The sequence below is a fragment of the Bubalus kerabau genome, chromosome 4 (assembly GCF_029407905.1).
Source record: "Bubalus kerabau isolate K-KA32 ecotype Philippines breed swamp buffalo chromosome 4, PCC_UOA_SB_1v2, whole genome shotgun sequence".
Taxonomy (NCBI): domain Eukaryota; kingdom Metazoa; phylum Chordata; class Mammalia; order Artiodactyla; family Bovidae; genus Bubalus; species Bubalus kerabau.
In genome coordinates, this window is record NC_073627.1 from 25,882,649 (window position 1) to 25,898,285 (window position 15,637).

The window sequence follows — 15,637 nt, forward strand, 5'->3', positions numbered from 1 at the left end:
GCTCTGTCCCGCCCTGTGCTTGGTTGCTGCCATGGCTGATACCCTCTGTAGGGAGGACGGGGAGCTACTGGAGGCAGTGGCCTGCTGAGCTGTTTTGTAGAATGGAAATATGTTTTCGTTAGAATTTGGGTTTGAGGTAGGTTCTGTGTCTGACTTAGAGTCGCTGTACTAATTTTATTTTTTGCCTATGTTGCTCAGCATGTGGGACCTTAATTCCCCGACCAGGGATTGAACCCTTGCCCCCTAGCGTGAAAGCACAGAGTCCTATCACTGGACTTTCAGGGAAGCCCCTTGTCATCTTTCTTCTGACAGTTACTTACGTGGCCCAAGTCTATTCGTGTCCTGTAACACCAGATAAGTGATCCTAAAGTCATAGATTTCCTTTTGTTTGGTGGGAGGAAGTGTGTGTGTGTGTGTGTGCGTGTGTGTGTGTATAGGAGGAGGTGGGTTTTCTTGTGTGAAAATGAGTTTCATACACATTGTTTATTTGACCACGGTGCCCAGTGAGGAGGGGGCAGGGGAAGTATGACCCTTATTTTCTAGCTGAGGAAACTGAGCTGATCATGGTTTTTAAAAAGTATGTTTCAGGTAGAACTGTGGGAGGAGATACTTCCCAACTTCTGTAAAACAAGATTTTTTTTTCCCCAAAAAAAAATCTTGAAAAAAAAGCTGGGGACTTCCCTGGTGGTCCAGTGGCTGAGACTCCATGCTCCCAATGCAGGGGGCTCAGGTTCAATCCCTGGTCAGGGAGCTAGAACCCACATACCGCAGCTAAGAGTTTGCATGCTGCGACTAAAGATCTCACGTGCAGCAGTGCAGATGGGGCATCCTGTGTGCGGTACGGCCAAAACCAGGGATAACTAAGCCCCACGTTCAAGGAGAAAAAAACTCCCCCGCAGAGCTTTTCTGAGTTGTTCTCAGAAATCCTCCGCAGCCGAGGTTTGCTCACCGCTGAGGCCCTAGAGCTACACCGCCGAGCCCCAGGTGCCTCGTACCCACTCCCGTAGCTTTGCTTAGGAGGCGACTGTGACTTGAACAGTCTGACTGGACAGTAAGTTTAGTTCCATGTTTGTGAATTTGTTTACATGCTCTTGCTGAATATTCTTAACACCCCAGGAGTGGGGAGGACAGTGGGCTGGGAGGATGTGAGGTTGAAGGTAGGAATGGAAACAGCTCAGCTCCCGGCCTGCCTCACAGGGACATCCCACTAGGGGCTGGAGGGGCTTCTTCAGATTTATGTGTGAGCAGCCAACTGAGGTACAGCTGAAACCAAGCTGGAGACCCCTGCAGGGCAAGCTCGGGACGCCCGGGCACTGATCCTCAGCCACCTCCCCAGGCGGCCTTCTGCCAGCAGGGACCGGCTCTGTAGGGGGACTGTCACCTGGCATGAGGTAACCTTTCTTTGAGCTGGGGATGAGTGTCCCTCTTCCTGCTCTGTGTACAACTGTACCTTCTTTGCTGAGGGGTTTTTCAGTCTGCTGTGGAAACCCCCCTGCCCCAGCTCGTTCTCGCATCTTCATCCGCCCTAGCTCTTCTCTCCAAGGAACAGTTGTCAGCTGCTGCAGTGACCAGGCGGGCATTGGGCTCACCAGCGGGGCAGCAGAAGTAACCCAGGAGGACAACCACTTCCCCCTCAGTAACGGCTGGATTTGGAGCTGGAAGGCTGGAACCTCAAACCTCAAGATTGATAAACTTGGACCGTTCATGCTCAAAAGGATGAAAAGGGCCACATTTGTAGGAGGCAGTGACCTGACTCTGAGCAGAGTCAGTTTGCTTCCTGCTGTTCAGGGGAGACCCGGTCCACTTCCGCCAGCAAAGGAGGGAACAAGGGCCCTGACACAGCAGGGAGGGAGGTGTGACTCCTAAGCGGAGAGATGGTGAAGCAACTGAGAAGGGCTCCCCCGGGAGGGCAGGCTCACGCGATGCTTCTGTGATCTGTGGCTTAACATTTCTTACCTGCGGCTGTCAAGTCCTTCCTATTTTCAGCCTGCTCGACTTCTTTCAAACAGCCTTTCGAAGGGGCCAGCTAGTTAGAGCCTTTGTGTGTGTGTTTAAGTGTTTCGGGCTTTTAAGTGCTCAAGCCACGTGTGTGTCCCTTCCCCTGGTGGCCTGGTTGGCGTGGGAAATCAGGCCCACCAGCAGCCTGACCCGAATCCCTCCAGCAGAAGGCCAAGAATAGTGAGAGCCTGCAGTGGTTTGTTGGAGGCAATGTAACCTGCCTGCTGTAAGCTACAAGACTTAGATATATTCTACCAATTAGGGCACATCTGTTAGCAGCGCTGAAAGGCAGGCACTGTCTCTTTAAGAGCCATCCCACTCCTCTCCTTGAGTGATGAGGGCTGGGAACACAAGGGAGTCAGATGCTGATTAAACAGTCCTACCGCCGAGCTCTGTTAGAAAATTACTGTAATTATGATCTAGTCCCAGCAGAGGGATGAGTTCCAATCCTGCTAATAACCCTTCCAGGTGCCTCAGATTCGGGACCCATGGGAGGCAGCATGGACAGGGCTCTGGCTGGCCCTTCGGTCTGTCCTCTGCAGGCAGAGACAAAGGTCCTGGACCCCTCATCTTCTTTTGGCCTCTTGAGAAGGTGATGGGTTTTGGTTGTGTTTTTATTTTTTGATTCTTGACAGAGCTCCTGGGAGCCATTCTGTAAGAGAGGACTTTCCCCTAAATTAGCACGAAGGATCAGGAAAATCACAGCCTTAAAATGACTGTCCTGACCCCCAGACCCCGCCTAGGATGAGCAGTTGGCACCGCACCAGCCCCAGACCAAGCGCAGGGATCCAGCGTGGGCCCTTGCACCACGGTGGTTTCTATGCTGGTACTGGGAACCTGGGCTTCTTGCCCCGAAATAGTACACAGGGTTAAAGTTCAGTCCTGATTGAGACTTTCAGGGCACCCCTTCTAGGTTTCTGCTATAGAAACAGGAAAAAGGATGGTTACTACAGGGCTCGCTGTGGTGCAGCTCTCTGAATCTGAAAGCGCCAGTTTATTCTTTCGAAAACATCACTCTTGTGCGGTTCCGCGGCAGTGCCAGTGAGCAGATCTTTATGTTCCTGTTGAACATGGGGGCTGGCTTGCTGGTTCTTAAGCCCTGAAGAATTCATGACAGTTGTACTCTGTCCTTCCAACTTCCTAAGCCTCTCCCTGTCACTAATGTAGTGGCTGAAGTGCAGACTTACAGAAGACAAGGCACTTTCTCTTACTTGGACCTAGGCGAATCCATAGGCCCCGAGACAGTGGTTCTCCACCGGGATGGTTTTGTTCCCAGGGCACATCTGACAATGTCTAGAGACACTTCTGTCAGAAAGGGTGGAGGGTGCTGGGGGGATCAGTACTGGCATCTAGTGGGTAGAGGCCAGATGCTGCTGAACATTCGACAGGCCCCCAAACGCAAAGTATCTGGTCCCAATGTCACTAGTGCCACGCTGAGAAGCCCTGAATCAACAGAAGGAAGCAGTGAGCGCTTAGTCCCCTCCCCTCCCGCGCCTCCACTGCACTGCTTTGGAGATGTGGAAGAGGTGATCCCAAATCTCCAGATGCCAGGTGCTTTCTTGGAGGTGGAATGTATTAATGATAGGCTGAGCAGGGTGCCCACCATGGGTGGCATCCAGGAAATGTAGGTGGTGTGCATGTGCCATCTTGGTGATTCAGGGCAGAGCAATGCCCGTGCCTGACTGTGGTTCAAAGGGAGGTGTTTGTAGCCTGTTTTCTGTTCCATGATCGCATGTGGGGGATAAAAGGTGCCCAGCTGCTCACCATCAGGCTGAGAGGATCTGCAGTGGAACCAGATGCCTTCTTTGAGGACCTGCACTAGAAACCTCTTGGAACTCACTCCCATCGTAGGAGGCAAGGAAGTGGCATACTATTGCCCGGTGCCACAAAATGCTTCCCTCGGTGGCACTCTGCCAGGTGGTGGGGTGGCAGGCGGTGATGGGCCCCGTGAGGCAGTGAACACACACAGCTGCCGACGGCTGGCCACTGCCGTGAGCAGCTTGATGCCAGAGACACCAGGCCTCTCAGAACAGCCTGGGCATCAGGAAATGAGAGCCTAGTTGGCAGGGTTTGCCTAGGGGCCAGGCCTGCAGGGGAGAAGGGATGTCGCCAAGCATTGTACCAGGAGAACCAGTTCATCTCTTTCTCTGCTGCCCACTCCCTGGTGACTAGATAACCTAGTCATATTGGCATATTTTTAGGGTGACCACTCATCCCTGTTTACACGTACGATTCTGGCATCCGTATTAGTAATGCCGCCTTTCATTTCCAAAAAAATGTCACTATTTAGAAAATAAATTACATAGTCTATTAATTGTACTTTAGTTTCCTCAAATACTATACTTTTTTAGGGGTGGGGACATTATATTTAGAAAGGATTTTGGTACAAAATGGGCCGCATCTTAAAATATATCATTAATTGAATCCCAAGAGTCGCAAAAGGGTAGTCAGTTCATACTAACTTAAAAAATCCAAAAACACAAACATGTTTTCTGAGCAGTTAATTTTTGATAGGAAAACAGGGCGAATTAATTCAAATCCCTTGAAGAAGAAAAATCTCTTTTTAGTTTTAAGTTTCAAGCTTCCTGCCCAATCTCTGTAAATTCTAATGGGAAATGAAATAGCTGGGCAGAAGAGAAGGGAAGCAAGGGACTAGGGTAATTCACAAATGAGAAAATTAGTTTGAGTCACTGGGCTGTGTAACAGGGATAATCCTCTATGTAGACGGCTGCTTTTTCTAAAGTCAGCTCTACAGAGTCTGCTGGTGCTCTGGGAATTAGCAAGTCAGTGCCACTCAAGATTTATCCTCCCAGAGTCGCTCCTGGTGGGGAGACTGCAGGGAGAGTTTCCTTTCGGCCATAGATTAAAGGTCCTCTGTCCCTGGTATCCAGGAGTTTTGTTCTCAAGATGAGAAGGGGAAAAAGAAAGAACATATGAACATACATTCGTTTATTTTCTTTCTTTTCTTCCTTCCACTCCCTCATTCTCAGACTGACTTATAAAAGCAGGACTGTCCCACTCCCTCCCCCAATACAGAGGCTCTGTGACACCAGTGCATTATTATTATGTGATTGGTGTGGAATGTGGATTTTGGGAATGTGTCACCGGGGTGTCTTGCCACAGCAACAGAACTGGAGTGATTCAATAAGCAGGGCAGCAGACCTCGAGTTTCAAAAGTCTCTTATGTCTTCCTCTTTAACAGCAGACTTTGTGTGTGATTTTTGTTTGTCTTTCACATCTTCAGTTTTGCCATTTGAAAAGACTAACTACATTTAAGGTGGTGCAAATGAGCAAGTAAAAAAGTTACATGCGCTTTTAAAAAAGTTAACACTTGAAATCTAGGCTATTCCTTATATATGCGCTTATTCCTTACATAAAGTGAAAGTGGCTCAGTTGTGTCCACTCCTTGTGACGGTCCATGGAATCTCCAGCCAGAATACTGAAGTGGGCAGCTGTTCCCTTCTCCAGGGGATCTTCCCGGCTCGGGGGTCGAACCCAGGTCTCCTGCATTGCAGGTGATTCTTCACCAGCTGAGCCACCAGGGAAGCCAAAGAATACTGGAGTGGGTAACCTGTCCCCTCTCCAGGGGATCTTCCCCACCCAGGAATCAAACCGGGGTCTCTTGCATTGCAGGCGGATTCTTGACCAGCTGAGCTACCAAGGTATCTGTTCCTAACAGGAGGGATGACATTGATTTGGTCCCACTTTAAATGGAATCAAAATGTCTCGGTTTAGGGAATGGGACTCAATAGGAGTTCTGTCTTTTCCATTTTTATTCACCAAAGGGAAAAGATATAGTTGGAAAAGATATAGTTTGAATACAGATTTCTAAGAGACAGACCATCATGTCGAAAAATTTAATATCAAAGTAATTGTAAAACAATGTCTACGCTGTTTTGCTATGTGGATGACAGAAGAAACACACTGGAAAAATGTATTTTTAATGTAGCTGAAAGATTGCTTTCAGAGCATTTAGTATTCTCAGATATCAGCTTGGATGATGCAGGCTCAACCGTACCAATCTCAGGTCAGATTATCCAGTGGATGTTGGTAAGTTCTGTGTTAATTATTATTTATCTGTAAAGATATTTATACAGATATTTATCTGTAATGGAATCTGTACATTTGCTTCTTAAATACAGGATTTTAGCTTTCTTATTTTCTCAACATAAAATCAAGGAAGGGAAAAGGTGTCCCACCCGTACCCTGTCCCCTCTCAAGTTCCGTGTGCTCGTGCAGTTGGTGGCTGTTCAGAAGCCGTCCTACATATAATGTGGTTAGTTAAGTGTTCTAATGCCCCAGTTATCCAGTTAGTCACAGGCAGTAAGATGGGGATTTGGTTAGTGGAGTCAAACAGAGAAGCAGTAATCTGATTAACCAGTTGCTTTCTGAGACTGTTGGCTAAGATGGTGGCTGTGGAATGGAGCACACCTGCTAGATGAGGTTTAGCTTCAGGCAGACTGTAGGAATCCACTGCTTTCTCCTTCACAGAGAATGCCCTTTGTTTGTAGATGGTCTTGAACTTGCTGTATCTTTTCCAGCATGTAACGAGGTCAGAAACGGCCAGCTGGCTATGGACCAGATTCCCAATTAGTCCATTTGTTTCTTTTAGGGCCAGTCTACTTTCTTTTTCCTCTTTTACAGCTAGGATGTGAGTGTGGGACAGTAGATGGAGATGCCAAAAGACCCTTGTAGTTTGGCAGATGATTTCCTCAGGTCTGCAGGTACAGAAAGGACTATTGCAGTAAGGGGGCTTTGTTTTAAAGGTCATGCCACTGAGTGTCCAACTATGTAGAGTGGAGAAGTACCTGACCTTGCTTCTCTTTCATACCTCTTCTGACCCTGCCCCAGATACCTCCTCTTCCTCTTTTGGTTTCTCCTTTTCTGTCTTTCATCATGGAACAGTGGTGGTACAACGGTATTCTCTTCTTTTAGCCACCCAGCCTTCCAGACTTGGGACTCTGAGGATTCTCCACAGAGGAAGCAATTGGGGACAGAGTGGTTTCTGTTTGCTCCTTCTGTTAACCACTTTAGAACAATGCCCATTGTCTTTACCTGTAGGTTGGGATTGGTGCAAATGTTCCTAAAACGGAAGGCAATTGGTTCCCTTTGGTTCATCTGCGCATCTGCTGCCACCTAGCGGTTGCTTCTCCTTTGGCACACTGTGTAAGGTTGAGGGGCTGTCATGGACACTTCTGTAGTGCCTTTTATCTCTGTCCCTATTTTTTCCCCTCCCAGACCTAAACTGTCCTCTTTTTTTTACATCTTTTTCTTTTGTTCTACTCCTGGGTCAGAAAAATCTGGAAATGAATACCTGGCATAGGACCTTTTCAGAAACCTGGAATCCACTAACAACAGCCCTGTTTGTTCCCAGTTTCTCTCTCTGGTGGCATGAAGTGGTATCTTACTGCAGGGCTGTGAGATGGCGGGACGAAGGATACTGCCAATCCAGGACAGCTCTGAACAGGAGAAGCTTTGAAGATGAAATTTCCTTAGCTGCTCAGTTGGCCATCTCTCAATATTTCTTGTGTAGAGGGTCAGGCATTAATAACTAAACCTTATTGAGCAGTTACTATATGCCAGATGGTGTTCCAGGTATGTTACACTTATTAACTCCTTTAATCTCTTAATGACCCAGTGAGATGGAGTACACCCCTTCTAAGGTGAGGAATTTGTTTCCAGGCTGATCCCAGAGTTTCTTTTTTTTTTTTTTGCCACCCCACATGGCTTTCGGGATCCTAGTTCCCAAGATTGGGAAACCAGGGCTTGAACCTGGGCCGGCAGTGAAAGTGCCGAGTCCTATCCACTGGACTGCTAGGGAATTCCATCAAAGTTATGTTCTTTTTTTTAAACAAAAATTTTAAAAATTATTATTTATTTATTGGTTGTCCTGAGCCTTCTTTGCTGTGCACTGGCTTTAGCAGTTGCAGCTCGAAAGCTCTGGAGTGCAGGCTCAGTAGCTGTGGCGTACAGGCTTAGTTGCTCTGAGGCAAGTGGAATCTTCTGGGACCAGGGATTGAACCGGTGTCCCCAGCACTGTAAAGTGGATGCCCATTCACTATACCATCTAGGAAACCCTCAAAGTTATGTTCTTAGCCATTATGTTTTGCTGCCTCTTCAAGGCACAGACATCCCGAGTGCTAGCCCCAGGAAACGGAAAGGAAACAGGGCTGTGTAGACACAAGCCTCCCCACAGCACTTCCTCAGCCTGCAGGACACAGTGGGGCTGGTGACTGAGGCCCCAAAAGGAACTCTCCAATGTGCTGACTCCAAGGACTTGCTTCTGGCCCTGTCTCATTTCAGACAGAGTGAGCACAAAAGATAAAAATAACCAAGTAGGTGGGCTTTGGTTTTCTCTTGGGCTGTCCCTTCCCATGTTGTTTGGAGGTGATAAGAATGCCCAGAGCCAGCATTTTGATACCAGTTTACAAAAAGAAACAACTCCATCACACAGGGTAAAGAACCAAATCAGAAGTTTATTTGTGCTTTTGAAACCAGCCAAAGCAACCAGCAATTTCTTCCTCCAAAGGCTTCCTTCTCTGAGACAAGCCTGTGGAAAAGGCAGAGGTGGGTGTGTGAACGCGTCTAGCGATGGCTCAGCTATGCGGAGGCAGGTTTAGTGACAGGTCGGCTGAAGAGGCCTCTTCTCTCTTCTTACAGTGGTTTACGTTCACTGGGCAGGGGTGTCAGTGGCTTGAGTCTCTTCTCTAAAGAGAAGAGTTGGTGGTGGTGGTGGGCCGGCAGGGGTAGGGAGTGGGCTCTCCATTTCTTCATAAAGGCAGGGTAGAGAGAAGGATGTGTGTCCTAAAGGGGGAAACACACATAAATCTGCTTTTATGATTTGAAATATAGACGATTAAGGGTGTAGAGTAAAAAGTGTCTCCCTCCTACCCTGTCTCACAGTCATGGAACTTCTGTGTCGTTGGAGGCAAACAGTGTTATCATCGTCTCTCTCCTTCCAGTGATCTCTCATACAAGCTCATACATACAGAAGCGATGAGACTCCCCTTTTTACACAGATGGAGCAAATTAGACCTACCCTTTACTACTTTTCTTTTTAACTTACCTACATATCTCAGAATGTATTCCATAGGTGTGGAGCGCTTTTTTCCTCCCTTACTGTTGCATAGTATTCAGTTCTGTGAACGACCTCAGTTCCTTGGGGAGCTCTCTAGTGAACGTCTACGTCATCTCCAGTGGTTTGCTCTTACAGGCAGCCTTGTGTGTATATTATTTGGCCTGTGTGCAAGTGTAGCTGTAGGATAAACCCCTAGATGTGGAATTGTTGGGTCAAAGAGAATGAGAGAAACAAGTTTGTCATTAAATAAATGAGAGAGTGAAGTAGGGAGAATTTATTTAGATCTGAAGGGAAATTCCAGCTCTTCTGCATTCAGGGCCTAGAAATGGAGTCCTCACTGGGAAACTCATAAAGTCAGACCTTGAGTGAGAGGCCCGAGCTGGCGCCTCGTGATTGTACAAGGCCGTTAGAGAGTAAGGTCACTCCCTATGTAACGTCCTAAAGGAGCAGCGAGGACGCTGCTGCTGCCACTAGAGTGGGCCCCAGTCTGGAAGACCCCAAGGCCCGTCCGCGTCACCGTCACACGTGTCACCCCTCACCCCCATCAATAAAGGCAGCTCCTGTTTCAGGTTGGAAGACGGAGCTGGTGACATCATGCTAGCCTTGGTGTCCTCCACCACCATCCTAATTCTAATCATGTTGTTATCCAACCCAAAGCATGCATTCACTCTGCTGCTTAATGTGGTATAATGTGTTTCTTGCTCATAAAATGCAGCCCATAGTCTTTTTGTTCAGTTGCTAAGTTGTGTCTGCCTCTTTGCGACCCTGTGTTCTATAGGCCCTCTGTCTATGCTATTTCCCAGGCAAGAGTACTGGAGTGGGTTGCGATTTCCTTCTCCAGGGGATCCTTCCGACCCAGAGATTGAACCCGTGTCTCCTGCATTGGCAGGTGGATTCTTTCCTGCAGAGCCATCAGGGAAGCCCATATTTTTTATTACCTAAAAGTTAATTTGATTATGTTCCACAGGAATCCTTGCCAATCATATTGCAATACATGGGCATTTGGGGGAAATGTTGCCTGGGATTTGAGAGCTGTAGATAAAGAAACCCAGATCCATTCTTGTGGCAAACATTCCTAACTGCTCTCCAATACTTATTATCTCCTTTAAATTTACTAATGCCTCCCCTCCTCCTGGCCACTCCACTTTTAAGCTGGATACAGGTTCTACCTAGAAGAAACTTTCTTTGTAGCTTGGTATGTCTGTATATCCGAGTTCTGACCAATGGGATAGAAGCGGAAGTGGTGTGTGCAACATCTGTGAAGTGTCCTTAGGAGAGGTGTGCATGTCTCCTTTCTCTTTCCTGTTGGGTAGGATACTGACATGATAGTTGTGAACTGGAGCGTCCATCTTGGGCCATGAGGTAACCATGGCAATGCTGACCACCTGCAGTGGCAAAAAGAGAAGGAACCTGGGACCTGAGCACCTTGGATTACTTACCTCCAGATTCTTACAGAAGAGAAAAATAAATTTCTGTGTTAATTAAATCACTGTTATTTTGAGTTTTCTGTCACATGTAATTGAATCTAATCCTGACTGACATAGGCCCCCAATTTAGGTAAAACAATTACAGACTTAGCTTCTTTCGATGGTAAATTACCGTCATCACTTTTGGAAATGAAGAACAGTTACTTCACTGGCAACTCTCATCCTTCACAGAGAAATGAAGGCATGGCCAGCGAATCTGTTGGCCTGGTTCTCATACCTGGGCTTCATCTTTCTTCTGCTTCAAAGGCAGTGGTGAGATACTCCTTTGGAACAATCCCAATGAGGCTGTTCAGTTCTCCGACCCACCAGCCATACATACTATATTCCTGTAAAATGAAAAAAGGATGGTTTCGGTTGGAATTTAGTCCTGCTTCTGTTAATCTTAGGCAACCTGTTCATGATCACATCGGAGAGTCTGTTGGGTGGTTTCTTTGTTGACACTATCAGTACAACTCATGAAGACTCCTGATGGGATTACTAAAAGTTATCTAGGGCTTGCCTGGTGGCTCAGTGGTAAAGAATCCGCCTGCCAAAGCAGGAGACGCAGGTTTGATCCCTGATCTGGGAAGATCCCACATGCTTTTGAGCAACTAAGCCGAGTGCCACAGTTATTGGGCCTGTGCCTTAGAGCCTGGGAGCTGCAGCTCCTGAGTCCACATGCCACAATTGCCGAAGCCCGGGTACCCTAGAGCCTGTCTCACTGCACACTGAAACTGCAGAGGAGCCCCTGCTCCCCGCAACTAGAGAAAAACCGTCACAGCAGCAAAGACCCAGCACAGCCAAAGATAAAATAAATCAATAAAAAATTATCTAAAAAGTTATCTAGAAGAGAGCAAGCAAACTCTGCTTTCCTTTCGGCATCTTTCTGTCTACACTGTACATTTAGCACATTTGGTGCCATGGCTGAACCTAAAGAGCATGTCTTTTACCGCAGAGTGGAACAGCTTCTTTGGGGAAAGCTGGGCACACCCAAAAATGCCAGAGCACTAAAGTATGCAGGGAGTCAGGTCATAGTTCAAATCAATAATATTTCCCAAGCTTCTTCCATGTGCAAAGTGCTGTTTGAGTTCCCATGAGATGGGTAAGAGTCAGAACACTGCCTGCTCCCTGGGAGCTCACAGCACAGAGTAATGGGCTTTGGAGTCAGACAGACTGGGATCTCGTCCCTACTTGGTCATTTAGTAGCCATGTGACCGGAGGGTCTCCTGGCTTTAACTTCCTCTTATGTAAGAGTTGGGATAACATCACCCCTCCTCTCTGTGGTGGGGGACATAAGTGATGCCGCCGAAGTGAAAATAATTCAGCGTCTGATACACAGTACATGCTCTAAACATTAGATGCCTCCCCGGGAATAGGTGGGAGGTTGACAAGCACATTAGTAACAACAGGCAGGGCATGATAGGCAGGGGTGCGCAAACAAGGGGACTGAGAGGGTTTAAAAGAAGGGCAGTGCAGGGTTGCGAGCAGAGCTCCGGGAGTACAGAAGAGCTGCTCAACAGCACCGCGGATGAGGGGCGTTACAGAACTACTGCACGCACTAGGCCACGCTTTCCTTCTTTTGAAGGAAGATATTTAGGCATACATGGGAGGTACATGTATTCCACTTCAACTGGATCTATCTTTTGCACAGCTGACTGCTGAGATCTAGGGAAAAAAGAAAGAAAACCAAGTTTTTGACACAATAAAATTCTGGGTCAACTGATTATCTTTTTGTTTCTTTTAGTGGATCTCTCCTCTTCCAACTCGGCCTCTCCCCTAACTCTCAGCAGCTGACCTCTTTTCTACCTTCAAAGAGAAAAGAGAAGCTATAAGATCCATCAAACTTCAGCCACCAAAACAGGAACTTACCTGTATTGAGAATCACTCTTCTTTTCAATTAAAGTGGAGGAAGCGTCCCTCCCCTGGTTATGCACTTGTAACTCGCTGAGAAGTCTGATGTCTGCCTCTAATGTAAATGGCTCCTTCCATCAGCACTGAAGTGTATTCAGGTTTCTTTCGTCTTTGAAAACAATTATTAAATAGTTCCTACCACATGTCCGCTGACTTCCCTGGTGGCTCAGTGGTAAAGTATCCACCTGCCAATGCAGGAGATGTGAGTTTGATGCCTGGGTCAGGAAGATGCCTTGGAGAAGGAAATGGAAATCCACTCCAATATTCTTGCCTGGGAAATCCCACGGACAGAGGAGCTTGCCGGGCTATAGTCCGCCAGGTTGTAAAAGAGTTGGATACAACATAGCGACTCAAACAACACCACATGTCTACTTCCTATTTAGACTAGCCTATCTATGCAAACTGCCAATTCACAGTCAAATTTATTGAAAGAATTTATTTCATTTACTGCCTCAACTTCTTGCTTTCTATTCACTCTTTGAGCCACTGTAATGTAAATGCTTCTGTCTTCATCGCTCCACTTACACTTCCTGCTGCTGCTGCTGCTAAGTCGCTTCAGTCGTGTCCGACTCTATGCGACCCCATAGACGGCAGCCCACCAGGCTCCCCCATCTTTGGGATTCTCCAGGCAAGAGCACTGGAGTAGGTTGCCATTTCTTTCTCCAATGCATGCAAGTGAAAAGTGAAAGTGAAGTCGCTCAGTCGTGTCTGACTCTTAGCGGCCCCATGGACTGCAGCCCACCAGGCTCCATCATCCATGGGATTATCCAGGCAAGAGTACTGGAGTGGGTTGCCATTGCCTTCTCCACTTATGCTTTCTATAGCCTCCTTATTGCCCAAATTCTGTGAGTACTTTTCAGTCCTTTAGCAGTCCTGGCACTATGGATGTTTCTTGAGGTATTTTCTTCTCTTAATTTCTATAATTATACTCTCCTGGTTTCCCTCCTACCTCTCTGGTTGCTTCTTTTCATTCTCATCTTCCTTTATCCCTCCTTTTCCTGTGATTTTCCAGGGTTTTGTCCTGGCCTTCTTCCAATATGATGTACTTTCCTTGAGCAATCTTACACACCTCCTGTGTAAATGACACAACAATAGCTCCAGCCCAGATCTAAGAGTTGGATCCCAAAACCCAAGTGCATATTCCTCAAGCTTCTCAATCTCATTCTGTCCTAAATTTAACCATCATGTTGCCTCTTTCTCTGTTTCCATCTCCAAAGTATCTTTACCACCTGTGTTCTCTGTCTCACTGAGTGGTACCACTATGTAGTCAATTACTCAAGCCAGAAACCCAAGAGTCATTCCCAATTTCACCCTCTACCAATCAGTCCTCAGTTCAGTTCAGTTAAGTTGCTCAGTCGTGTCCGACTCTTTGCGACCCCATGAATCGCAGCACGCCAGGCCTCTCTGTCCATCACCAACTCCCGGAGTTCACTCAAACTCACGTCCATCGAGTCGGTGATGCCATCCAGCCATCTCATCCTCTGTCGTCCCCTTCTCCTCCTGCCCCTAATCCCTCCCAGCATCAGTCTTTTCCAATGAGTCAACTCTTCGCATGAGGTGGCCAAAGTATTGGAGTTTCAGCTTTAGCTAATTAGTTCTTCCAATGAACACCCAGGACTGATCTCCTTTAGGATGCACTTGTTGGATCTCCTTGCAGTCCAAGGGACTCGCAAGAGTCTTCTTCAACACTACAGTTCAAAAGCATCAATTCTTCGGCGCTCAGCTTTCTTCACAGTCCAACTCTCACATCCATACATGACCACTGGAAAAACAATAGCCTTGACTAGACGGACCTTTCTTGGGAAAGTAATGTCGCTGCTTTTCAATATGCTATCTAGGTTGGTCATAACTTTCCTTCCAAGGAGTAAGCGTCTTTTAATTTCATGGCTGCAGTCACCATCTGCAGTGATTTTGGAGCCCCAAAAAATAAAGTCTGACACTGTTTCCCCATCTATTTCCCATCAGTCCTCAAGTTCTGTCAATTCTCTTTCCAAAATATCATGGACTCCATCCACTTCTCTCTATTCCCATTGGCAACGGCTTAGAGTCATGTCATTGTCCCCTCTCCTGAAGACTACAGAAGCAATATCCAAATTGGTTTCTGTATCTCCATTCTTATTCTCCAATCTACTCTTCATTCTGTAGCCAGAATCTTTCTAAAAGGCACATTGATAATATCACTGCTTTGCCTAAAACCTTTGAGTTCCTAATGCCTATTGTCAACTTCTTAAAAAGATGGACAAGACCTTGCATGAACTAGTCCCACTCATTGTCACTTATCCCCTAAATCTAGTGAGCTCTTAGTAAAACAGAGTTTGTCTCTGCTTCTCCCGTGGGCCTCAGGCTCTCACTGTGGAGCCTTTCCTGTGTCTGTTTAGCCTCCCTCCCTTCCAGGGGGCTCACTCCTAAGCAGCCTTCAGATCCCAACTCCTAACTCTCTCTGGCCTCTCCAGAGACCCCTTGCTGCCACTCCCTGACTGAGTGGGGGCCCCAGCTCTGTGGTCCACAGCGCTGCGCCCTGCGCTTCTCCAGTAAAGAATTCATCATGCTGCCTTGTATCTGCCGGCCTTTGTCTCAGGGCCAGTCACTAGGTGGAAAGTTCTGTGGGAGCAGAGACCTTGATGATTTTATTTGCTCCTGTATTCCCACACTCAGCATGGTGCCTGGCACAGAATGGGACCCAAAAAAACCTTGTTAAATGAGGTTATGAAGGGACTTCCCTAGTGGTTAAGATTCCTTGCTCCCAAAGCAGAGGGCACAGATTTGATCCCTGATTGGAGAACTAAGATCCTACGTGCCTCGCAGCCAACAACAACAAAAAAATGAGATTATGAAGAAATGAAGGGGGAGCAGTGGGAATTTACACTCTCAGTTGAGCAGATTTAGTTACAACCAACTCCAAGATACTCCCTGGTGACTGAGGATACTCCCTGGTGACAGTGGCAGGAAGAGAGCAACTGCCTTTAGAGATAGTTTCCCAAATGGCTCCCTAAATACCATGAAGACGCCGTAAGAAGTGAGACTACTGAGCTGATCCTAAAAGGAACAGGGAGTTAGCATTTAAAAATCAGTCTTAAATAAGTGAACGTGTCCCCTCCTTCCCTCACCGTCCCCACTGCATCTTCTCATTGCCCCCTTCCCCGGGAGGGAGACCAGCTTCCCCGCACAGCCCGCATTGCTGTAT

General features: G+C 47.2%; 2 protein-coding genes across 7 annotated transcripts in view; one reads left to right on the forward strand and one right to left on the reverse strand.

Annotated features, from left to right (window-relative positions):
- Positions 1 to 15,637, forward strand: part of SNX11 (sorting nexin 11) — a 30,121-nt gene that overhangs the window by 10,565 nt on the left and 3,919 nt on the right. The window contains exon 8 of one of the 6 annotated variants that reach the window (XM_055576094.1): positions 12,287 to 12,683. The exons of 2 other annotated variants lie outside the window; for them this stretch is intronic. In XM_055576094.1, coding sequence (XP_055432069.1) covers positions 12,287 to 12,322 — 36 coding nt within the window. In that variant the 3' untranslated portion in view covers positions 12,323 to 12,683. Of the gene's footprint in view, positions 1 to 10,389; positions 10,571 to 12,286; positions 12,684 to 15,637 lie in introns of those variants that run through there. 3 more of the 6 variants (XM_055576090.1, XM_055576093.1, XM_055576092.1) reach the window with 3 other exon arrangements.
- The window catches only part of SKAP1 (src kinase associated phosphoprotein 1), a 308,245-nt gene continuing 301,062 nt past the window's right edge, over positions 8,455 to 15,637 (reverse strand). The window contains exons 12-13 of the mRNA XM_055576087.1: positions 10,781 to 10,889; positions 8,455 to 8,802 (exon numbers count right to left, since the gene is read on the reverse strand). Coding sequence (XP_055432062.1) covers positions 10,788 to 10,889 — 102 coding nt within the window. The 3' untranslated portion in view covers positions 8,455 to 8,802; positions 10,781 to 10,787. The remainder of the gene's footprint in view (positions 8,803 to 10,780; positions 10,890 to 15,637) is intronic.